The 24370-nt window shown below is 48.9% G+C and overlaps 1 protein-coding gene across 1 annotated transcript in view; it reads right to left on the bottom strand.

Moving 5' to 3' along the window:
- Nucleotides 1-24370, bottom strand: part of TOPBP1 (DNA topoisomerase II binding protein 1) — a 238014-nt gene that overhangs the window by 198256 nt on the left and 15388 nt on the right. Inside the window, exons 7-8 of the mRNA XM_063922375.1 lie at nucleotides 23810-23989; nucleotides 3895-4064 (exon numbers count right to left, since the gene is read on the bottom strand). Of these exons, the coding sequence (XP_063778445.1) occupies nucleotides 3895-4064; nucleotides 23810-23989 (350 nt within the window). The remainder of the gene's footprint in view (nucleotides 1-3894; nucleotides 4065-23809; nucleotides 23990-24370) is intronic.

Raw genomic sequence — 24370 nt, 5'->3', positions numbered from 1 at the left:
CACATAAACCGACTGGTACACCCACGGTGTTACCAGAGCGTCCACAGCTATCGCCTGATGGTCCCTTGACCTGGCGCAATATCTTTTATAGCTTTTTGTTGAGGCGGGACGCCATCATGTCCACCCGTGGCCTTTCCCAATGGTGTACAATCCCTTGGAAGACTTCTGGATGAAATCCCCACTCTCCCGGGTGGAGGTCGTGTCTGCTGAGAAGATCTTCTTCCCAGTCGTCTACTCCGGGAATGAACACTGCTGACAGTGTTAACCCATGATTTTCCGCCCATCGGAGAATCCTTGTGGCTTCTGCCATCGCCATCCTGCTTCTTGTGCCGCCCCGTTGGTTTACATGGGCGACTGCCGTGATGTTGTCTGATTGGATCAGTACCGGCTGGTTTTGAAGCAGAGGCCTTGCCTGACTCAGGGCATTGTAAATGGCCCTCAGTTCCAGAATATTTATGTGTAGGGAAGTCACCTGACTTGACCAAAGTCCCTGGAAGTTTCTTCCCTGTGTGACTGCCCCCCAGCCTCAAAGGCTGGCATCCATGGTCACTAGGACCTAGTCCTGTATGCCGAACCTGCGGCCCTCTTGAAGATGGGCACTCTGCAGCCACCGCAGTAGAGATACCCTGGTCCTTGAAGACAGGGTTATCAGCCGATGCATCTGAAGATGTGATCCGGACCACTTGTCCAACAGGTCCCACTGAAAAGTTCTTGCATGGAACCTACTGAATGGGATTGCTTCGTAGGAAGCTACCATTTTTCCCAGGACTCGCGTGCAATGATGCACCGATACCTGTTTTGGCTTCAGGAGGTCTCTGACTAGAGATGACAGCTCCTTGGCTTTCTCCTCCGGGAGAAACACTTATTTCTGTTCTGTGTCCAGAACCATCCCCAGGAACAGTAGACGTGTCGTAGGAACCAGCTGTGACTTTGGACTGTTTAGAATCCAACCGTGCTGTTGTAGCACTTTCCAAAATAGTGCTACCCCGACTAGCAACTGCTCCTTGGACCTTTGCCCTTATAAGGAGATTGTCCAAGTACGGGATAATTAAAACTCCCTTTTTTCGAAGGAGTATCATCATTTCGGCCATTACCTTGGTAAACACCCTCGGTGCCATGTACAGTCCAAACGGCAGTGTCTGGACTTGGTAATGGTAATCCTGTACCACAAATCTGAGGTACTCCTGGTGAGGATGGTAAATGGGGACATGCAGGTAAGCATCCTTGATGTCCCGGGATCACATGTAATCCCCCTCGTCCAGGCTTGCAATAACCGCCCTGAGCGATTCCATCTTGAACTTGAATTTTTTTATGTATGTGTTCAAGGATTTTAAATATAAAATGGGTCACACCGAACCATGCGGTTTCGGTACCCCAAACCGTGTGGAATAGTAACCCCATCCTTGTTGAAGTAGGGGCACCTTGAGTATTACCTGCTGGGAATACAGCTTATTAATTGCCTCTAGCGCAGCCTCCCTGCCTGAGGGAGTTGTCGGCAAGGCATATTTGAGGAAACGGCGGGGGGGGGGGGGGGGGGGGGAGACATCTCGAATTCCAGCTTGTACCCCTGAAATACTACTTGAATGAAACCGGGATCCACCTGTGAGCGAGCCCACTGATCGCTGAAATTTTTGAGATGGCCCCCCACCGTACCTGGCTACGCCTGTGGAGCCCCCGCGTCATGCTGTGGACTCAGAGGAAGCGAGAGAAGAATGTTGATTCTGGGAGCAGGCTGACAGGTGCAGCTTTTGACCCGCTTGCTTTTCTGAAGCCGAAAGGACTGTACCTGATAATACAGTGCTTTCTTAGTCTGTGAGGAAACCCGAGGTAAAAATATTTCTTCCCAGCTGTTGCTGTGGATACGAGGTCCCAGAGACCATCCCCAAATAATTCCTCACCCTTATAAGGCAAAATCTCTATGCGCCTTTTAAAGTCAGCATCACCTGTCCAGTGACAGGTCTCTAATACCATCCTGACAGAATGGACATTACATTCATTTTGGATGCCAGCCGGCAAAATATCCCTCTGTGCATCCCTCATATATAAGACGACGTCTTTAATATGTTCTTATGTTTGACAGGGTCACCGACCACGCTGCAGCAGCACGATCTGCAGGTCTCAGTCTAGTACCTGAGTGTGTAAATACAGACTTCAGGATAGCCTCCTGCTTTTTATCAACAGGTACCTTCAAAGTGGCCGTTCCTAAAACGGCAGTGCCACCTTTTTTGACAACCGTGTGAGCGCCTTATCCACCCTAGGGGATATCTCCCAGCGTAACTTATCCTCTGGCGGGAAAGGGTACGCCATCAGTAACTTTTTAGAAATTACCAGTTTCTTATCGGGGGGAACCCACGCTTTTCACACACTTCATTCATCATCTGATGGGGGAACAAAACACTGCCTGCTTTTTCTCCCAAACATAAAAACCCATTTTTAGAGGGTTAATGTCAGAAATGTGTTACACATTTTTTTTATTGCCGGGATCAAGTCACGGATGTTCCTAGTGGATTGTGTATATGTCTCAACCTTGTCGACACTGGAGTCAGACTCCGTGTCGACATCTGTGTCTGCCATCTGAGTGAGCGGGCGTTTGAGCACCTGATGGCCTTTGAGACGCCTGGGCAGGCGCGGACTGAGAAGCCGGCTGTCCCACAGCTGTTACGTCATCCACCCTTTTATGTGAGTTGACACTGTCGGTTTATACCTTTCACCTAACCATCCACTCTGGTGTCGGCCCCACAGGGGGCGACATCACATTTATCGGCATCTGCTCCGTCACCATATAAGCCTCCTCATTAAACATGTCGACACAGCCGTACAGACACACCGCACACACACAGGGAATGCTCTGACTGAGGACAGGACCCCACAAAGCCCTTTGGGGAGACAGAGAGAGAGTATGCCAGCACACACCAGAGCGCTATATAATGTGGGGATTAACACTATAACTGAGTGAAATTTCCCTAATAGCTGCTTGTATATATAATATTGCGCCTAAATTTAGTGCCCCCCCTCTCTTTTTAACCCTTTGAGCCTGAAAGCTACAGGGGAGAGCCTGGGGAGCTTTCTTCCAGCTGCACTGTGAAGAGAAAATGGCGCCAGTGTGTCTGAGGGAGATAGCTCCCGCTTTTTTCTGGATTCTGGCAGGGGTATTTACCACATATATAGCCTCTGGGGCTATATATTGTGGTATTTTTGCCAGCCAAGGTGTTTTTATTGCTGCTCAGGGCGCCCCCCCCAAGCGCCCTGCACCCTCAGTGACCGGAGTGTGAAGTGTGTATGAGGAGCAATGGCGCACAGCTGCAGTGCTGTGCGCTACCTTGGTGAAGACTGATGTCTTCTGCCGCCGATTTTCTGGACCTCTTCTTGCTTCTGGCTCTGTAAGGGGGACGGCGGCGCGGCTCCGGGACCGAACACCAAGGCTGGGCCTGCGGTCGATCCCTCTGGAGCTAATGGTGTCCAGTAGCCTAAGAAGCCCAAGCTGGCTGCAAGCAGGCAGGTTCGCTTCTTCTCCCCTTAGTCCCTCGCTGCAGTGAGCCTGTTGCCAGCAGGTCTCACTGAAAATAAAAAACCTAATTCTATACTTTCTTTCTAGAAGCTCAGGAGAGCCCCTAGTGTGCATCCAACCTCGGCCGGGCACAAAATCTAACTGAGGCTTGGAGGAGGGTCATAGTGGGAGGAGCCAGTGCACACCAGGTGACCTAAAGCTTTCTTTAGTTGTGCCCAGTCTCCTGCGGAGCCGCTATTCCCCATGGTCCTTACGGAGTTCCCAGCATCCACTAGGACGTCAGAGAAAGCAAGGCTATAAGAACAGCTACTAGAGAAAGGAAGATGTAGAAGCTGCTATATAGAGTAACATTACTACTGGTAAGATGAAGCCATATTGTTACCCACCCTGCAGCCATCTAGAAGATCATCTGGGGCCTGTATGGAACTGATGTCCAAGCTCTCAAGAGTATCAGGTGGAGGCTCCAGCCTAGTACTCATCACAGAATTAAAGGCAGATTCATTAATACAGCTGGTGCTAATGTTAGAAATATGACTGACATCCGAGAGTGCCTGATCTGTACAATACAAAAGAACAAATGAGAAAATAAAAAAAAACACACACGCAGGCTGGTGTGGTGGTTCAGCACCAATTGAAATTATTTTTGGTCAATGTAATAAGCATAACCAGTGCTGGTGGTTGTCAATCATAACATATGTGGACAAACAGAAGCAAATCTTGTCTCTTACCACACAATTGAACCTAAGGTTGACATATAAACATAAATTTACATCTTGATTTAGTATTTCCTTTCTAAATATCTCAATCAGAAACTTCTGGCCTAGGGGTGTCGTGAAAAAAAAATTCTGATACTCATCTAGGGCGCAGTGATTACAAAAAGTTTGGGAACCACTGCTCTAAGTAATTTGAGCTGTAGAATTATTACTTCCAGTATTATTACCCATTGTTTATCTACCCTTATGAATACACAATGGCGTTCTTCTCTTTGGATTGTACCATTTTTAAACAATGAATTGGGGACCTCTGTGAAGACTGTTGCACAGGTAATCAGTCAACCTGCAGCAAGTAAATATGTATTCTAATTTTGCAAACCATCAGAAAAAAAATAAGAATTTACTCACCGGTAATTCTATTTCTCGTAGTCCGTAGTGGATGCTGGGGACTCCGTAAGGACCATGGGGAATAGACGGGCTCCGCAGGAGACTGGGCACTCTTAAAAGAAAGATTAGGTACTATATCTGGTGTGCACAGGCTCCTCCCTCTATGCCCCTCCTCCAGACCTCAGTTAGGGAAACTGTGCCCGGAAGAGCTGACACTACAAGGAAAGGATTTGGAATCCAGGGTAAGACTCATACCAGCCACACCAATCACACCGTATAACTTGTGATAACCATACCCAGTTAACAGTATGAACAACAACTGAGCCTCAATCAACGGATGGCTCATAACAATAACCCTTTAGTAAGCAATAACTATATACACGTATTGCAGAAGAAGTCCGCACTTGGGACGGGCGCCCAGCATCCACTACGGACTACGAGAAATAGAATTATCGGTGAGTAAATTCTTATTTTCTCTGACGTCCTAGTGGATGCTGGGAACTCCGTAAGGACCATGGGGATTATACCAAAGCTCCCAAATGGGCGGGAGAGTGCGGACGACTCTGCAGCACCGAATGAGCAAACTCAAGGTCCTCCTCAGCCAGGGTATGAAACTTGTAGAACTTCGCAAATGTGTTTGAACCCGACCAAGTAGCAGCTCGGCAAAGCTGTAAAGCCGAGACCCCTCGGGCAGCCGCCCAAGAAGAGCCCACCTTCCTTGTGGAATGGGCTTTTCCTGATTTTGGATGCGGCAATCCAGCCGCAGAGTGAGCCAGCTGAATCGTGCTACAGATCCAGCGAGCAATAGTCTGCTTCGAAGCAGGAGCGCCAACCTTGTTGGCTGCATACAGAATAAACAGCGAGTCAGACTTTCTGACTCCCGCCGTTCTGGAAACATAAATTTTCAAAGCCCGGACTACGTCCAGCAACTTGGAATCCTCCAAGTCCCTAGTAGCCGCAGGCACCACAATAGGTTGGTTCAAATGAAACGATGATACCACCTTAAGGAGAAATTGGGGACGAGTCCTCAATTCTGCCCTGTCCATATGGAAGATCAGATAGGGGCTTTTACATGACAAAGCCGCCAATTCTGACACACGCCTAGCCGAAGCTAAGGCCAATAGCATGACCACTTTCCACGTGAGATATTTTAGCTCCACGGTCTTAAGTGGCTCAAACCAGTGGGATTTCAGGAAATCCAACACAACGTTAAGATCCCAAGGTGCCACTGGTGGCACAAAAGGAGGCTAAATATGCAGCACTCCCTTTACAAACGTCTGAACCTCAGGCAGTGAAGCCAGTTCTTTTTGAAAGAAAACGGATAGGGCCGAGATCTGAACCTGTATGGACCCTAATTTGAGGCCCATAGTCACACCTGACTGTAGGAAATGCAGAAAACGACCCAACTGGAAGTCCTCTGTAGGGGCCTTCCTGGCCTCACACCAAGCAACATATTTCCGCCATATGCGGTGATAATGCTTTGCTGTCACATCCTTCCTAGCTTTTATCAGCGTAGGAATTACTTCATCCGGTATACCCTTTTCCGCTAGGATCCGGCGTTCAACCGCCATGCCGTCAAACGCAGCCGCGGTAAGTCTTGGAACAGACAGGGACCCTGCTGCAACAGGTCCTGTCTGAGAGGCAGAGGCCATGGGTCCTCTGTGACCATCTCTTGAAGTTCTGGGTACCAAGTCCTTCTTGGCCAATCCGGAACAATGAGTATCGTTCTCACTCCTCTTTTTCTTACTATTCTCAGTACCTTGTGTATGAGAGGAAGAGGATGAAACACATATACCGACTGGAACACCCACTGAGTCCACAGCTATCGCCTGAGGGTCCCTTGACCTGGCACAATATTTTTTTAGCTTTTTGTTTAGGCGGGACGCCATCATGTCCACCTGTGGCCGTTCCCACCGATTTGCAATCTGCTCGAAGACTTCTTGATGAAGTCCCCACTCTCCCGGGTGGAGGTCGTGCCTGCTGAGGAAGTCTGCTTCCCAGTTGTCCACTCCCGGAATGAACACTGCCGACAGTGCTTGTACGTGATTCTCCGCCCAACGAAGAATCCTTGTGGCTTCCGCCATCACCACCCTGCTTCTTGTGCCGCCCTGTCGGTTTACATGGGTGACTGCCGTGATGTTGTCTGACTGAATCAGCACTGGTTGGTCTCGAAGCAGGGGCTCCGCTTGACTCAGGGCCTTGTATATGGCCCTTAATTCCAGTATGTTTATGTGCAGACGAGTCTCCTGACTTGACCACAGCCCCTGGAAGTTTCTTCCCTGAGTGACTGCCCCCCATCCGCGGAGGCTTGCATCCGTGGTCACCAGGACCCAGTCCTGTATGCCGAACCTGCGGCCCTCGAGAAGATGAGCACTCTGCAGCCACCACAGAAGAGACACCCTGGCCCTCGGGGACAGGGCGATCAGCCGATGCATTTGAAGATGCGATCCGGACCACTTGTCCAACAGATCCCACTGAAAGAACCTGCCGAAAGGAATGGCTTTGTATGACGCTACCATCTTTCCCAGGACTCGCGTGCAGTGATGCACCGACACCTGCTTTGGTTTCAGGAGATCCCTGACCATGGTCACTAACTCCTGAGCCTTTTCCTCCGGGAGAAATACCTTCTTCTGTTCTGTGTCCAGAATCATGCCCAGGAAGGGCAGACGCGTCGTAGGAATCAGCTGCGACTTTGGAATATTCAGAATCCAGCCGTGCCGTAGCAACACTTCCTGAGAGTGCGCTACGCTGACCAACAACTGCTCTCTGGACCTCGCCTTTATGAGGAGATCGTCCAAGTACGGGATAACTAACTCCTTGCTTCCGGAGAAGTACCATCATCTCCGCCATTACCTTGGTAAAGACTCTCGATGCCGTGGATAGACCAAACGGCAACGTCTGGAATTGGTAATGACAGTCCTGTACCACAAACCTGAGGTACTCCTGGTGAGGCGGATAAATGGGGACATGCAAGTACGCATCCTTGATGTCCAGAGATACCATAAAATCCCCCTCTTCCAGGCTGGCAATGACCGATCTGAGCGATTCCATTTTGAACTTGAACTTTTTCATGTAAATGTTCAAGGATTTTAAATTTAGAATGGGTCTTACCGAACCGTCCGGTTTCGGTACCACAAACAGTGTGGAATAGTAACCCCTTCCCTGCTGAAGGGGGGGTACCATTATTATCACTTGCTGGAGGTACAGCTTGTGAATAGCCGTCAGGACTATCTCCCTCCCCGTGGGAGAAGCTGGCAAGGCGGATTTTAGGTAACGGTGAGGGGGCGTCACTTCGAATTCCAGCTTGTATTCCTGAGATACAATTTTTATAGCCCAAGGATCCACTTGTGAGCGAACCCACTGGTTGCAGAAATTTCGGAGACGCGCCCCCACCGCTCCTGGCTCCGCCTGTGGAGCCCCAGCGTCATGCGGTGGACTTAGTGGAAGCAGGGGAGGACTTTTGTTCCTGAGAACTGGCTGCATGGTGCAGCTTCTTTCCTCTACCCCTGCCTCTGGCAAAAAAGGATGCACCTCTGACTTTCTTGCTTTTTTGAGAACGAAAGGACTGCATTTGGTAATACGGTGCTTTCTTAGGCTGTGAGGAAACCTGTGGCAAGAAAGTCGACTTTCCAGCTGTCGCTGTGGATACGAGGTCCGAGAGACCGTCCCCAAACAATTCCTCACCCTTATAAGGCAAAACCTCCATGTGTTTTTTAGAGTCGGCATCCCCTGTCCATTGCCGAGTCCATAAGACCCTCCTGGCAGAAATGGACATTGCATTTATTCGAGAGCCCAGCAGGCAAATGTCCCTCTGGGCATCCCGCATATATAAGACGACATCTTTAATATGGCTAAGTGTTAGCAATACGGTATCCCTGTCCAGGGTATCCAACCCCTCTGACAGAGTATCTGTCCATGCTGCAACAGCACTGCACATCCGAGTACCAGAGTGTGTATACACAGACTTCAAGATACCTTCCTGCTTCCTATCCGCAGGTTCCTTTAGGGCGGCCGTATCCTGAGACGGCAGGGCCACTCTTTTAGATAAGCGTGTCAGGGCCTTGTCAACCCTAGGGGAGGATTCCCAGCGTAACCTATCCGTTGGCGGGAAAGGGTACGCCATTAGTATTCTCTTGGGAATCACCACTTTCTTATCAGGGGAAGACCACGCTTCTTCACATAACTCATTTAATTCATGTGACGGGGGAAAAGTCACTGGCTGCTTTTTCTCCCCAAACATATTTACCCTCTTGTCAGGGACAGGGTCAGCCTCTGAAATGTGTAATACATTTTTCATTGCAATAATCATGTATCGGATGGCCTTAGTCATTTTGGGCTGTAATAGTGCCTCATCCTCGTCAACGCTGGAGTCGGACTCCGTGTCGACATCTGTGTCAACCAACTGAGATAGTGGGCGTTTTTGAGACGCAGACGGCCTCTGAGGCGCCTGGGCAGGCCCGGGTTGAAAGCCCGGCTGTCCCCCGGCAGCAACATAATCAAATCTCTTATGTAATGAGTTTACATTGTCATTTAAGACCTTCCACATATCCATCCAATCAGGTGTCGGCACCGACGGGGGCGACACCACATTTATCTGCACTTGCTCCGCCTCCACGTAACCCTCCTCATCAAACATGTCGACACAGCCGTACCGACACACAGCACACACACTGGGAATGCTCTGACTGAGGACAGGACCCCACAAGGTCTATGCGGAGACAGAGAAAGAGTATGCCAGCACACACCACAGCGCTATATACACAGGGATACACACTACCAGAAGTGAATTTTTCCCAATAGCTGCTGTATCAATACACCTTTTGCCTAAATTTATGTGCCCCCCCTCTCTTTTTACCCTCTTAGTGCCAGGAGACTGCAGGGGAGAGCCTGGGGAGCGTCCTTCCAGCGGAGCTGTGAAGAGAAATGGCGCTGGTGTGCTGAGGAAGAAGGCCCCGCCCTCAGCGGCGGGCTTCTGTCCCGCTGTTTCTGACTAAAAAATGGCGGGGGTTTTACACATATACAGTCACAGACTGTATTATGCGTCTCTTTTATGCCAAAGGTGTTCCCCCCCCCCCCCCCCCCCAGCACCCTACAGTGACCGGAGTGTGTGGTGTGCAGTGGGACTAATGGCGCACAGCTGCGGTGCTGTGCGCTACCTTAATGAAGACAGGAGTCTTCAGCCGCCGATTTCATCTTCTGGCTCTGCGAGGGGGACGGCGGCGCGGCTCCGGGAACGGACGACCGAGGACCTTTGCCTGTGTTCGAACCCTCTGGAGCTAATGGTGTCTAGTAGCCTAAGAAGCGCAACCTAGCTGTGAACAGGTATGTTTGCTTCTCTCCCCTCGGTCCCACGTAGCAGTGAGTCTGTTGCCAGCAGATCTCACTGAAAATAAAAAACCTAACATTACTTTCTTTACTAGCAGGCTCTGGAGAGCCCACTAGGTGCATCCAGCTCTGGCCGGGCACAGATTCTAACTGAGGTCTGGAGGAGGGGCATAGAGGGAGGAGCCAGTGCACACCAGATAGTACCTAATCTTTCTTTTAGAGTGCCCAGTCTCCTGCGGAGCCCGTCTATTCCCCATGGTCCTTACGGAGTCCCCAGCATTTACTAGGACGTCAGAGAAAGAAAAGAAAAGATCTTCGTACTTAACAGTGAAACACTCTCACAAACTTATCAGAGAAGGAGTTAAATCGCGATTAAGAAGGCAAATCGTGGCATAAGCATTGCAAATCCATTACTGCTATAAAGGTACATCCAGAGAACACTTAATAGGGTGTTCCTTTATCACCTCTAAACAGAACATGAGCTAGCCACAGTGTGAGAATTTTTAAAGTGCCAGCTCCCAATTACTGCCTACTATTTCCCCATTGTAACTACACTCCAGTGGCCCCTAGTGGATGAAGGAGAAATAAATGTGACCACACTTTAGTCCTGCCTGGTCATACCACAAGGCATAAGGTGGGTACACACTAGGTGATGTGCTCTATGAGCAACATCGCCTAGTGTGTTCCCTTCCCTGCTGGGACTGTCGCCGGCAGTGCGTACACACTGAGTGATAAGCAAACGATATCGCTCAGTGACGTCACGCCGTGGCTGTGCATGCAGTTTTTGCATGACAGTCCAAATTGAGCTGCATGCACAGCCAACAGCGAGGGTTGTTAATGACCCGTGGGACCGCGCATCGCTCGCCACTTGGCAGCGTACACACTAGTTGATAGGTAAACAATGTCGCTCAGGAAGGGCAAAATGAGCGAGGTTGTTTACTTTATCGGCAAGTGTGTCCCCACCTTTAGAAAGGTGAGAAAGGCTGCAGTGTATATGAAACATAATTTAATTTTACCTTTCAGCAGGTTTTGCTTTCATTCGGCTTAAGATTGTATAAGCGGCTTTATTTTATTTTTCACTCCCCAAGACTGCCAACTGCAAAGATTTCATTCATAGTTTAGAGGTTCTAGTGGGAGACTGTGATGAAGTGTAAGGGTGTATATTTGTGTCTATGACTGTTTGTGCGGTTATACTTAAATAGTGGCGCAAGATGTGCAGGTTAGGTCCAGTATGGATACATGTGCAACAGAGTGATGTAATGTTTATTAGAATTAGATTTTACAGGAATCATAATCACCCTTCGAGAGCATCTTCAGATGGATACCCAGATCAGCTTGATTTTCTACAGGTACGAATACCCAGATGATTTGCGAATGTCCCACCAAGGCAGATCATGAAAGCTATTAAGCTTTCAAAGGAGATCGCCGACTCCTAACGTCAGGCCATCTCAATCGACATACATACACACACAAACATATACATATTAAGCACTATTTTAATTCAGAAAATTCACTGGTTACCCCTTTATGTACAAAACAGAGTACATGGTTGATCTCAGACAAGGACCTGTGGTCGCAGACCAGTCCCACATGATAAACTTGTGGCGCATTAGCCATTATCTAAATGGACGAATTGGCGCTAGGCACCAGGTACTGTAAATGTATGTTTAATAAGGATTTACCGGTAGGTATCAAATCCTATTTTCTCATACGTCCTAGAGGATGCTTCAAGAACCATGGGGTTTATACCAAAGCTCTAGAACGGGTGGGAGAGTGCGGATGACTCTGCAGCACCAATTGACCAAACAAGAGGTCCTCCACAGCCAGGGTATCAAACTTGTAAACTTTGCGAAGGTTTTTGATCCCAACCAAATAGCAGCTCGGCAAAGCTGTAATGCCGAGACCCCTCGGCAGCGGCCCAGGATGAGCCCACCTTTCTGGTAGAATAGGCCTTCGGCAATCCTGTCGTAGAATGAGCCTGCTAAATCGTATTACCGATCCAGCGTGCAATAGTCTGCATGGAAGCAGGAGCCCCAATCTTGTTGGGAGCCCACAGGACAACAGAGCCTCTGTTTTCCTAACCTGAGCCGTTCTGGCGACATAGATTGTCAAAGCTCTGACCACATCGAGAAACTTCGATTCCGCCAAGGCGTCAGTAGCCACTGGCACCACAATAGGCTGGTTTACGTGAAACGACGAAACCACTTTTGGCACAAATTGCTGACGAGTTCTCAACTCCGCTCTATCTGCATAGAAGATTAAATAGGGGCTTTTGTGAGAAAAAGCCGCCAATTCAAACACCCGCCTTGCAGATGCCAAGGCCAACAGCATGACCACTTTTTCAAGTAAGGAATTTCAACTCAACCTTACACAATGGTTCAAACCAATGAGATTGAAGGAATTGCAACACCATGTAAGATCTCACGGTGCCACAGGGGGCACAAAGGGAGGTTGGATGTGCAGCACGCCCTTCACGAAGGTCTGAACTTCTGGAAGGGAGGCCAATTATTTCTGTAAGAAAAGAGACAAGGCCGAAATTTGTACACTAATGGAGCCCAACTTTAGGCCCGCATCCACACCTGCTTGCAAAAAAATGGCGCAATTGCCCCAGCTGAAATTTTTTTCGTTGGAGCTTTCCTGGATTCACACCAAGACATATTTTTCTCCAAATACGGTGGTAAAGCATCGCCGTTACTTCTTTTCTAGCCTGAAGCAGTGTGGGAATGACTCTACTGGGAATACCCTTTCGGGCTAGGATATGGCGTTCAATCGCCTTGAAGATCTGGATAGCAAGCCCTCCTTGGCCCGTCTGGAACAATGAGGATCGCCTGAACCTTTGTTTTTCTTATGATCTTTATCCCTTTGGAAAGAGTGGAAATGGAGGGAACACATAGACCGACTGAAACACCCACAGTGTCACCAGAGCGTCCACCGCTATTGCTTTAGGGTCCCATGACCTGGGACCATATCTCTGAAGCTTCTTGTTGAGGTGAGACGCCATCATGTCTATTTGAGGAATTCCCCAAAGACTTGTCACTTTTGTGAAAACCACCTGATGAAGACCCCACTCTCCTGGATGGAGATCATGTCTGCTGAGGAAGTCTGTTTCCCAGTTGTCTACACCCGGAATGAAGACTGCTAGTAGAACGTTTACATGCCTTTCCGCCCAGCGGAAAACTCTTGTGGCTTCTGCCATTGTCGCTTTGTTCTTCGTTCCGCCCTAGCGGTTTACTTACGCCACTGCTGTTAAATTGTCCGTCTGAATTAAGACGGGCAGATCGCGAAGATGATGTTCCGCTTGCAGACGGCCGTTGTAAATAGCCCTTAATTCCAGAATGCTTATTGCAGACAAGCTTCCCGGCTTGACCTTTTTCCCTGGAAATTCTTCCCCTGGAAAGACTGCTCCCCAGCCTCGGAGACTTGTATCCATGGACACCAGGATCTAATCCTGGATCCCGAACCTTTGTCCCTCTAGGACAGAGGTTCTCAAACTCGGTCCTCGGGGGCCCACACAGTGCATGTTTTGCAGGTCTCCTCACAGAATCGCAAGTGAAATAATTAGCTCCACCTGTGGACCTTTTAAAATGTGTCAGTGAGTAATTAATACACCTGTGCACCTGCTGGGTTACCTGCAAAACATGCACTGTGTGGGCTCCAGAGGACCGAGTTTGAGAACCTCTGCTCTAGGAGGTGAGAACTGTGCAGCCACCACAGGAGAGATATTCTGGTTCTGGAAAATAGGATTACTTTCCGGTGCATGTGCAGGTGAGACCCGGACCACATGTCCAACTGGTCTCGCTAAAACCACTCTGGCATTTAACCTGCTCACCGAATGGCCTCGTAGGCCGCAACCATCTTCTTCATCAACGGAACGTATTGATGGATTTATACTGTTGCAAATTTGATCCGACTCTGGATCCTCAGATCTCTTTCCACTGGAAAAAAACAAACTCTCAACAGTTCTGTACCTAACCTTATTCCCAACTCCGACATCCGTGTCGTTGGGACCAACAGTGACCCTGGCAAGTTCAGGAGCCAACCACTGTGTTGAAGAACTGTCAGAGAGAAAACAACGATTTGTATCACTTGTTTCTTGACCTCGCCGTAGTCAGGAGAGCGTCCCAGTACAGAATAATAATGTCTTTTACTATTGAAGAAAAACCATCATACTGCCATCACTCCGGCGAAATGGCAATGACAATCCTGAATAGCAAACCCAGGTAAGCTTAATGCGGAAGAAACTGCACTTAAACCCTCTTTCTTCTTTTACAGATTGGAGATCCCTGCCCTGAGAGATTCCATCTTGTACTTCAACTTCTTAAGTAGAAATGTTTTGGGATTGTTCTGACCGAGCTGTCCGGGCTCAGAAGCACGAAAAAGCTTGAGCAGCTTTTTTTTTTTTTTTGAGACAGGGACAGCAGGACAATGTCCTGATCCTGAGCCAACTCTTGTATGGCGTCGCATACCACCTCCCCGTCCAGAGGAGAATCAGTAAGATCTATTTGAAAAATTAGTGAGGGGAATCATCTGGAAACTCCAGTATGTCCCCCTTTGGACTCTATTCTTCACTCACTGGTCCATGTCCATTCCAGGACTGACTGAAGAGTATTAGACGTGTTCCCACCGGTGTGGGCTCCCGCAAGATAGACATGCGGTGGATGTAGTGTTCACTCTAGGCTGTTTTAGCAGGGCGCCGCGCCCTGCCCGTTTTTTAACAGGCAAAACCCGCCCTGCCCCTTTTGCGGCGCCCTGCTAGAACAGCCGCCCGCTCCCTGCCCTCCCGGCGTGTATAGATGCCGTGCGCATGCGCGCGGCATCCATTCACGCACTGGGAGAGGGCTGGGGGAAGCCCAGCACCGACGGAGGTGCTGGGCACGCCCCCAACAGTGACGTCGGCGGCCACAGACGCTCTCTATAGTAGCGTCTGTGGGCCGCACCGCCCCCTAAAATGACGGAGGCGTGGCCACGCCCCCTAATTTGCGTGGCCGTGCCCCCATTTCGGAAGCGCGCTCGGCGAAGCCGCGCGCGCACATGTGCCCCCCTGAGTCCGGCGCCCTGCCCCTTTTCACTCCTAGAGTGAACACTAGGATGTGGTAGAAACAGAGGATGATTTCTGCTTCTGCGAACTTGAAAAGGCTGCTGACCTCTTACCTTTTCACCTTTCTCTACCTGCAAAGAAGGGGGAAAAAACGGTATCCACCCGGTCAAAATGACTGCATCCTAATAAAAAATGCGTCACCAACCGTTGTGAGGGAACATAGCTCAAGAAGGTAGACTTACCAGTGGTATCTGCCGAGATCAACTTAACAAAGCCATCCCCAAACCAGGTTTCACCTTCATAGGGAAGATACTCCAGTACTTCTCGGAGTCAGCCTCAGCATTCCATTGGTGAATCCACAACGCCCTCCTAGCCAAGATCGCCATGGAATTGGCCCGCGAACCCAAGAATCCCATACCTCTTGTAGTCGCACGGCAGTATGCAGCAATGTTCTAGATAAGACCCAACTTAAGGAGTATCCCATCTCTCCCCAAGGTAATTATATCGAATGACAAGGTAACCGACCATTTCTTAATACAAGCACTCCCCCATGCGCATGTAATGCAAATATAATCAAAGCATATAATTAAAATATCACTTTGCTTCCTGTATACGATCCTTTGTGACAGGGCCCCGTGCAGAACAGGGGTTGACTTTCACTTTATTCTATCCACAGCGGGAAAAGAATAAACACTCGGACTCCTCGTGAGGATTTGAGACCATCCTGTCACGGCTGACCTAGAGCTTTTTCCAACAGAGCGACCAGCACATGAGAAGGAATAACTTTACTTCAGCATTCATTATAAATTGTAATATGAATATACACATTTAAATACATATATACACACAAATATCTACATAAATATATCTCACATAGATATTTTTGTCAGGAACAGCAGGGTCCCTAGTGACATTAATATGTTCCTAATGTGTATGAAACACGTACTGAATGCCGATGTTGTGGATCTAATCCGGAAACATCATGGTCGACATAAGAAATAGTATTCGTGTCGATATCAGGGAGTAGTAACTGGGCAAAATAAAATTTTTGCGACCCCGAGGGGTCTGAGGGAAATATATTATTAATATTACGCCCTCCACTACGTCTGTGTTTGAGCCACAGACCTATTGCAACCGTAATATAATATAATATAACCTATTCTGTGCTCCGGCACTGGGCACTGCCCCGACAATGGGGCTGACTTGCTCCGGTGCCCTCCTCCAAGTATGAAAACCGCATGGATACCAACAAGAAAAAATGAGGCGGCACTCAGAGTCTTAAACCAACTAAAACTTGTAATGGTGCATATGATATGCACCATTACAAGTTTTAGTTGGTTTAAGACTCTGAGTGCCGCCTCATTTTTTCTTGTTGGTATATATTATATATATATATATATATATATATATATATATATATATATATATATATATATATATATATTTCTGAAATGCATCACATTATGTCAATTTTTTTACCCACTCAGATTAGTCGGTGCCGACAGGGACACCCACACACGTCTGTGTCTCCCATATAGTTTTCTCATTGGAAAGCATACATTTACTGACATGTTGACACTTATATACATGAACAAGTACCATCAGGAGTCGGCAGTGCCGACAGACATTCCCATAGCCGTTTGTGGCAGAGCCCTCAGCCTCAGACAAGCCGACTGTAAGGAACAGACCCAGTACTTTCTGTCACACCATATTCATTATATATATTGCACTAAACAACTCTGCCGTCACTGAAGTCTTCTGTTCTTCAGTTACTCACCCGGCTTCTTTCTTCTGGCTCTGCAAGGGGGGTGACGGCGCGGCTCCGGGAACGAGCAGCTAGGCGTACCAAGTGATCAGACCCTCTGGAGCTAATGGTGTCCAGTAGCCTAAGAAGCAGAGCCTTTGAACTCAGAGAAGTAGGTCTGCTTCTCTCCCCTCAGTCCCACGATGCAGGGAGACTGTTGCCAGCAGTGCTCCCTGAAAATAATAAACCTAACAAATTCTTTTCCAAGAAACTCAGTAGAGCTCCTCAGTGTGTGACCAGTCTCTCTGGGCACAGAATCTAACTGGAGTCTGGAGGAGGGGCATAGAGGGAGGAGCCAGTTCACCCCCATTCAAAGTCTTAAAGTGCCCATGTCTGCTGCGGATCCCGTCTATACCCCATGGTTCTTGAAGCATCCCCAGCATCCTCTAGGACGTATGAGAAACATGAATAGCAGAAGGAAAACAATTTATTTTCAAGTAATTTTCCTTTACCATTTGTTCGTTAAGGAAATCAAATGCAAACATTATTGTTGGATAAACTATATACTTTGAATCTGTGTGAATTGATATATCAAAAGATGAATGTAAACTATCAGTTCCTGTGTAATGTGAGCTGAATTGTGTCTTCTGACTGTATATGATGGGGCTGTGAGCCCTGAGTTGTGAAGAGAGAAATCTCTTCTGACTGAGAACAGAGTATGCTGCTGTAAACATCTTGTATGCTGAACTGACTGAGCAATGCTTGTAAAGTAGGGACTTCTTTAAGACTTTTCCAGTAATAAACATCTTGCCTCCAAGACAACTGCCTTTCACCTTGCGACTAACAGGAATGCGAGACTCGCAGTCCAGTTCTCCACCTGTTCTGGGTTGAGCACAGCATCTCCAGACTCTGCCCTCTGCAAGCTACTGTGTAGGGCCTGGTCCAGGTCAGTGACCAGTGGGTGTCAACAGATGCCAGTCAGGAGGTGTGTCAGCAGCGTGTCAACACATATACAGCAGTAAGCAGTTCCAGGTGCCTGGGGTAGGAGCTTGGTGGTGGCAGCATCATATCCACTCACTGCACAGTGGGTGGAGTCAGTAATAAGCGGTTACTGATGGTAAGAGGGAATCCCCTATTGGCCAGGTCCCGTGAGACCCAAAACCAATCTGTGCGGACAGTGGAGAGCATCCGTTCACAGGCCCCACAAAAGAAGGATCTCCGGTTCAAGTAGGGGCTAGTAAAGCACCATCAAGAACAGCTCTACCAAAACAAAAACTGGGATATTTAATGAAGTATATTGGACAGGAAGAAAACTAAAACCCACAAAACACGTTGTTGCAAATCCTTTACCAATGCCTAAATGTCTTTAGATGTCAAATATACACTTTAAAAAAAAAAAAAAAAAAAATAAGAATTTACTCACCGGTAATTCTATTTCTCGTAGTCCGTAGTGGATGCTGGGAACTCCGTAAGGACCATGGGGAATAGACGGGCTCCGCAGGAGACTGGGCACTCTAAGAAAGAATTAGGACTACTGGTGTGCACTGGCTCCTCCCTCTATGCCCCTCCTCCAGACCTCAGTTAGGGAAACTGTGCCCGGAAGAGCTGACACAATAAGGAAAGGATTTGGAATCCCGGGTAAGACTCATACCAGCCACACCAATCACACCGTACAACTCGTGATACTATACCCAGTTAACAGTATGAATAACAACTGAGCCTCACGAACAGATGGCTCGTAACAATAACCCTTTAGTTAGGCAATAACTATATACAAGTATTGCAGACAATCCGCACTTGGGATGGGCGCCCAGCATCCACTACGGACTACGAGAAATAGAATTACCGGTGAGTAAATTCTTATTTTCTCTGACGTCCTAGTGGATGCTGGGAACTCCGTAAGGACCATGGGGATTATACCAAAGCTCCCAAACGGGCGGGAGAGTGCGGATGACTCTGCAGCACCGAATGAGCAAACTCAATGTCCTCCTCAGCCAGGGTATCAAACTTGTAGAATTTTGCAAACGTGTTTGATCCCGACCAGGTAGCAGCTCGGCAAAGTTGTAAAGCCGAGACCCCTCGGGCAGCCGCCCAAGAAGAGCCCACCTTACTCGTGGAATGGGCTTTGACTGATTTAGGATGCGGCAGTCCAGCCACGGAATGTGCAAGTTGAATCGTGGAGCAGATCCAGCGAGCAATAGTCTGCTTAGAAGCAGGAGCACCCAACTTGTTGGGTGCATGCAGGATAAACAGCGAGTCAGTCTTTCTGACTCTAGCCGTCCTGGAAATATAGATTTTCAGGGCCCGGACTACGTCCAGCAACTTGGAGTCCTCCAAGTCCCGAGTAGCCGCAGGCACCACAAGCGGTTGGTTCAAATGAAACGCTGATACCACCTTAGGGAGGAATTGGGGACGCGTCCTCAATTCTGCTCTGTCCATATGGAAGATCAGATAGGGGCTTTTACAGGACAAAGCCGTCAATTCTGACACCCGCCTAGCCGAAGCCAAGGCCAACAGCATGACCACTTTCCACGTGAGATATTTTAATTCCACGGTCTGAAGTGGCTCAAACCAATGTGATTTTAGGAAATCCAACATAACGTTGAGCTCCCAAGGTGCCACTGGGGCACAAAAGGGGGCTGAATATGCAGCACTCCCTTAACAAACGTCTGAACTTCAGGCAGTGAAGCCAGTTCTTTTTGAAAGAAAATAGACAGGGCTGAAATCTGGACTTTAATGGATCCCAATTTTAGGCCCATAGTCACTCCTGACTGTAGGAAGTGCAGAAATCGACCCAGCTGAAATTCTTCTGTGGGGGCCTTCATAGCCTCACACCAAGCAACATATTTTCGCCATATGCGGTGATAATGCTTTGCTGTCACATCTTTCCTAGCTTTTATCAGCGTAGGAATGACTTCAACCGGAATGCCCTTTTCCATCAGGATCCGGCGTTCAACCGCCATGCAGTCAAACGCAGCCGCGGTAAGTCTTGGAACAGACAGGGCCCCTGCTGTAGCAGGTCCAGTCTGAGAGGCAGAGGAAAAGGGTCCTCTGAGATCATTTCTTGCAGTTCCGGGTACCAAGTCCTTCTTGGCCAATACGGAACGATGAGTATAGTTCTTACTCCTCTCTGTCTAATTATCCTCAGCACCTTTGGTATGAGAGGAAGAGGAGGGAACACATAAACCGACTGGTACACCCACGGTGTCACTAGAGCGTCCACAGCTATCGCCTGAGGGTCCCTTGACCTGGCGCAATATCTTTTTAGCTTTTTGTTTAGGCGGGACGCCATCATGTCTACCTGTGGCCTTTCCCAACGGTTTACAATCAGTTGGAAGACTTCTGGATGAAGTCCCCACTCTCCCGGGTGGAGGTCGTGCCTGCTGAGGAAGTCTGCTTCCAAGTTGTCCACTCCCGGAATGAACACTGCTGACAGTGCTATCACGTGATTTTCCGCCCATCGGAGAATCCTTGTGGCTTCTGCCATCGCCATCCTGCTTCTTGTGCCGCCCTGTCGGTTTACATGGGCGACCGCCGTGATGTTGTCTGACTGAATCAGCACCGGCTGGTTTTGAAGCAGGGGTCTTGCCTGACTTAGGGCATTGTAAATGGCCCTTAGTTCCAGAATATTTATGTGTAGGGAAGCCTCCTGACTCGACCATTGTCCTTGGAAGTTTCTTCCCTGCGTGACTGCCCCCCAACCTCGGAGGCTTGCATCCGTGGTCACCAGGACCCAGTCCTGTATGCCGAATCTGCGGCCCTCTAGAAGATGAGCACTCTGCAGCCACCATAGCAGAGACACCCTGGCCCTCGGGGACAGGGTGATCAGCCGATGCATCTGAAGATGCGATCCGGACCACTTGTCTAACAGATCCCACTGAAAGATCCTTGCATGGAACCTGCCGAATGGAATTGCTTCGTAAGAAGCTACCATCTTTCCCAGGACTCGCGTGCAGTGATGCACCGACACCTGTTTTGGTTTCAGGATGTCTCTGACCAGAGATGACAACTCCTTGGCCTTCTCCTCCGGGAGAAACACCTTCTTCTGTTCTGTGTCCAGAATCATACCCAGGAACAGCAGACGCGTCGTAGGAACCAGCTGCGACTTTGGAATATTCAGAATCCAGCCGTGCTGTTGTAGCACTGCCTGAGATAGTGCTACTCCGACCAACAACTGCTCCCTGGACCTCGCCTTTATAAGAAGATCGTCCAAGTATGGGATAATTATAACTCCCTTCTTTCGAAGGAGTATCATCATTTCGGCCATTACCTTGGTAAATACCCTCGGTGCCGTGGACAGACCAAACGGCAACGTCTGGAATTGGTAATGGCAGTCTTGTACCACAAAACGGAGGTACACCTGGTGAGGTGGGCAAATGGGGACATGCAGGTACGCCTCCTTGATGTCCAGTGATACCATGTAATCCCCTTCTTCCAGGCTTGCAATAACCGCCCTGAGCGATTCCATTTTGAACTTGAACCTTCTTATATAAAAGTGTTCAAGGATTTTAAATTTAGAATGGGTCTCACCGAACCGTCTGGTTTCGGTACCACAAACATTGTGGAATAGTAACCCCGTCCCTGTTGAAGGAGGGGAACTTTTATTATCACCTGCTGGAGGAACAGCTTGTGAATTGCCGCCAGCACTACCTCCCTGTCCGGGGAGTAGCTGGCAAGGCTGATTTGAGGTAATGGCGAGGGGGAGACGTCTCGAATTCCAGCTTGTATCCCTGAGATACCACTTGTAGAACCCCAGGGATCCACCTGTGAGCGAACCCACCGGTCGCTGAAGTTCCGGAGACGGGCCCCCACCGCACCTGGCTCCACCAGTGGAGCCCCAGCGTCATGCGGTGGATTTAGTGGAAGCAGGGGAGGATTTCTGTTCTTGGGAACTGGCTGTATGGTGCAGCTTTTTCCCTCTACCCCTGCCTCTGTGCAGAAAGGACGCGCCTTTAACCCGCTTGCGTTTCTGGGGCCGAAAGGACTGTACCTGATAATACGGTGCTTTCTTTGGCTGTGAGGGAACCTGGGGTAAAAATGTCGACTTCCCAGCTGTCGCTGTGGAAACGAGGTCCGAGAGACCATCCCCAAACAATTCCTCACCCTTGTAAGGCAAAACCTCCATGTGCCTTTTAGAATCCGCATCACCTGTCCACTGCCGAGTCAATAATACTCTCCTGGCAGAAATGGAAATAGCATTTATTCTAGATGCCAGCCGGCAAATATCCCTCTGTGCATCTCTCATGTATAAGACTACGTCTTTAATATGCTCTATGGTTAGCAATATAGTGTCCCTGTCAAGGGAATCAATATTATCAGACAGGGAATCAGACCACGCTGCTGCAGCACTGCACATCCATGCTGAAGCAATAGCAGGTCTCAGTATAGTACCTGAGTGTGTATATACAGACTTCAGGATAGCCTCCTGCTTTCTATCCGCAGGCTCCTTTAAGGCGACCGTATCCTGAGACGGTAGTGCCACCTTTTTTGACAAGCGTGTGACCGCTTTATCCACCCTCGGGGATGTCTCCCAACGTACCATGTCCTCTGGCGGGAAAGGGTACACCATTAGTAACTTTTTAGAAATCACTAGTTTTGTATCAGGGGAAGCCCAAGCTTCTTCACACACTTCATTTAACTCATCTGAAGGGGGAAAAACCACTGGTTGCTTTTTCTCCCCAAACATAATACCCTTTTTAGTGGTACCTGGGTTAATGTCAGAAATGTGCAAAACATTTTTCATTGCCGTAATCATGCAACGGATGGCCCTAGTGGAATGTACATTAGTCTCGTCGTCGTCGACACTGGAGTCAGACTCCGTGTCGACATCTGTGTCTGCCATCTGAGGTAGCGGGCGTTTTTGAGCCCCTGATGGCCTTTGAGACGCCTGGGCAGGCACTGGCTGAGAAGCCGGCTGTCCCACAGCTGTTATGTCATCGAACCTTTTATGTAAGGAGTTGACACTGTCTGTTAATACCTTCCACATATCCATCCACATCACATTTATCGGCACCTGCTCCGCCTCCACATAAGCCTCCTCATCAAACATGTCGACACAGCCGTACCGACACACCGCACACACACAGGGAATGCTCTGACTGAGGACCGGACCCCACAAAGTCCTTTGGGGAGACAGAGAGAGAGTATGCCAGCACACACCACAGCGCTATATAAACAGGGATTTACACTACACAAAGTGATTTTCCCTATAGCAGCTACAATACACAGTATTGCGCCTAAATTTAGTGCCCCCCCTCTCTTTTTTACCCTATTGAGCCTGGAAACTGCAGGGGAGAGCCTGGGGAGCGTCCTTCCAGCGGAGCTGTGAAGAGGAAATGGCGCCAGTGGGCTGAGGGAGATAGCCCCGCCCCTTTTTCGGAGGGCTTCTCCCGCTCCTTATATTAATATTATGGCAGGGGATTTTTACACATATATAGTTTATTAGACTATATTATGTGTTTTTAGCCATTTTAAGGTAATCTAATTGCAGCCCAGGGCGCCCCCCCCCAGCGCCCTGCATCCATCAGTGACCGGAGTATGTGGTGTGCATGGGGAGCAATGGCGCACAGCTGCAGTGCTGTGCGCTACCTTAATGAAGACCGGAGTCTTCAGCCGCCGATTTCCAGGACGTTCTTCTTGCTTCTGGCTCTGCAAGGGGGACGGCGGCGCGGCTCCGGGACCGGACGACCGAGGCTGGGCCTGTGTTCGATCCCTCTGGAGCTAATGGTGTCCAGTAGCATAGAAGCCCAAGCTAGCTGCAAGCAGGTAGGTTCGCTTCTCTCCCCTAAGTCCCTCGTAGCAGTGAGTCTGTTGCCAGCAGATCTCACTGAAAATAAAAAACCTAATAAATACTTTCTTTACTAGGAGCTCAGGAGAGCCCCTAGTGTGCAACCAGCTCGAGCCGGGCACAGATTCTAACTGAGGTCTGGAGGAGGGGCATAGAGGGAGGAGCCAGTGTACACCAGTACTCCTAATTCTTTCTTAGAGTGCCCAGTCTCCTGCGGAGCCCGTCTATTCCCCATGGTCCTTACGGAGTTCCCAGCATCCACTAGGACGTCAGAGAAATAAACATGTACCCTGTAATGTCTACTCACTATATGTTTTATTGCTGCTTCCGGTTGGAGTTGATGTCTCTGGCATAGTCTTTGCAGATGACCCAGGTTCTGTCTTGTACATGCTTTCATCCTGACAGAAGCCTCTCTCAATACTATCGAAGAACCACTGGATAGACACACAATGCACATTCCATTTTCTAGCACACTCGTATTTCTGTCCTGTGAGAAGAGTTTAAAATAAATTCAAAGTTTAGGAGCATGAAGCTAGCTTACAGACTCATAATCCATATGCCATGGCACCATACCAAGCCTAACCAGTACTACACAGCCAAAAGCCTGTTTAATAAATGTATATAATAAGAATTTACTTACCGATAATTCTATTTCTCTTAGTCCGTAGTGGATGCTGGGAACTCCGTAAGGACCATGGGGAATAGCGGCTCCGCAGGAGACTGGGCACAAAAGTAAAGCTTTAGGACTACCTGGTGTGCACTGGCTCCTCCCCCTATGACCCTCCTCCAAGCCTCAGTTAGGATACTGTGCCCGGACGAGCGTACACAATAAGGAAGGATTTTGAATCCCGGGTAAGACTCATACCAG

Source organism: Pseudophryne corroboree, chromosome 5 (assembly GCF_028390025.1).
Source record: "Pseudophryne corroboree isolate aPseCor3 chromosome 5, aPseCor3.hap2, whole genome shotgun sequence".
In the NCBI taxonomy this organism is placed as follows: domain Eukaryota; kingdom Metazoa; phylum Chordata; class Amphibia; order Anura; family Myobatrachidae; genus Pseudophryne; species Pseudophryne corroboree.
Note: the sequence above shows the minus strand (reverse complement) of the source record. Positions and strands in the feature narration are given on the sequence as shown.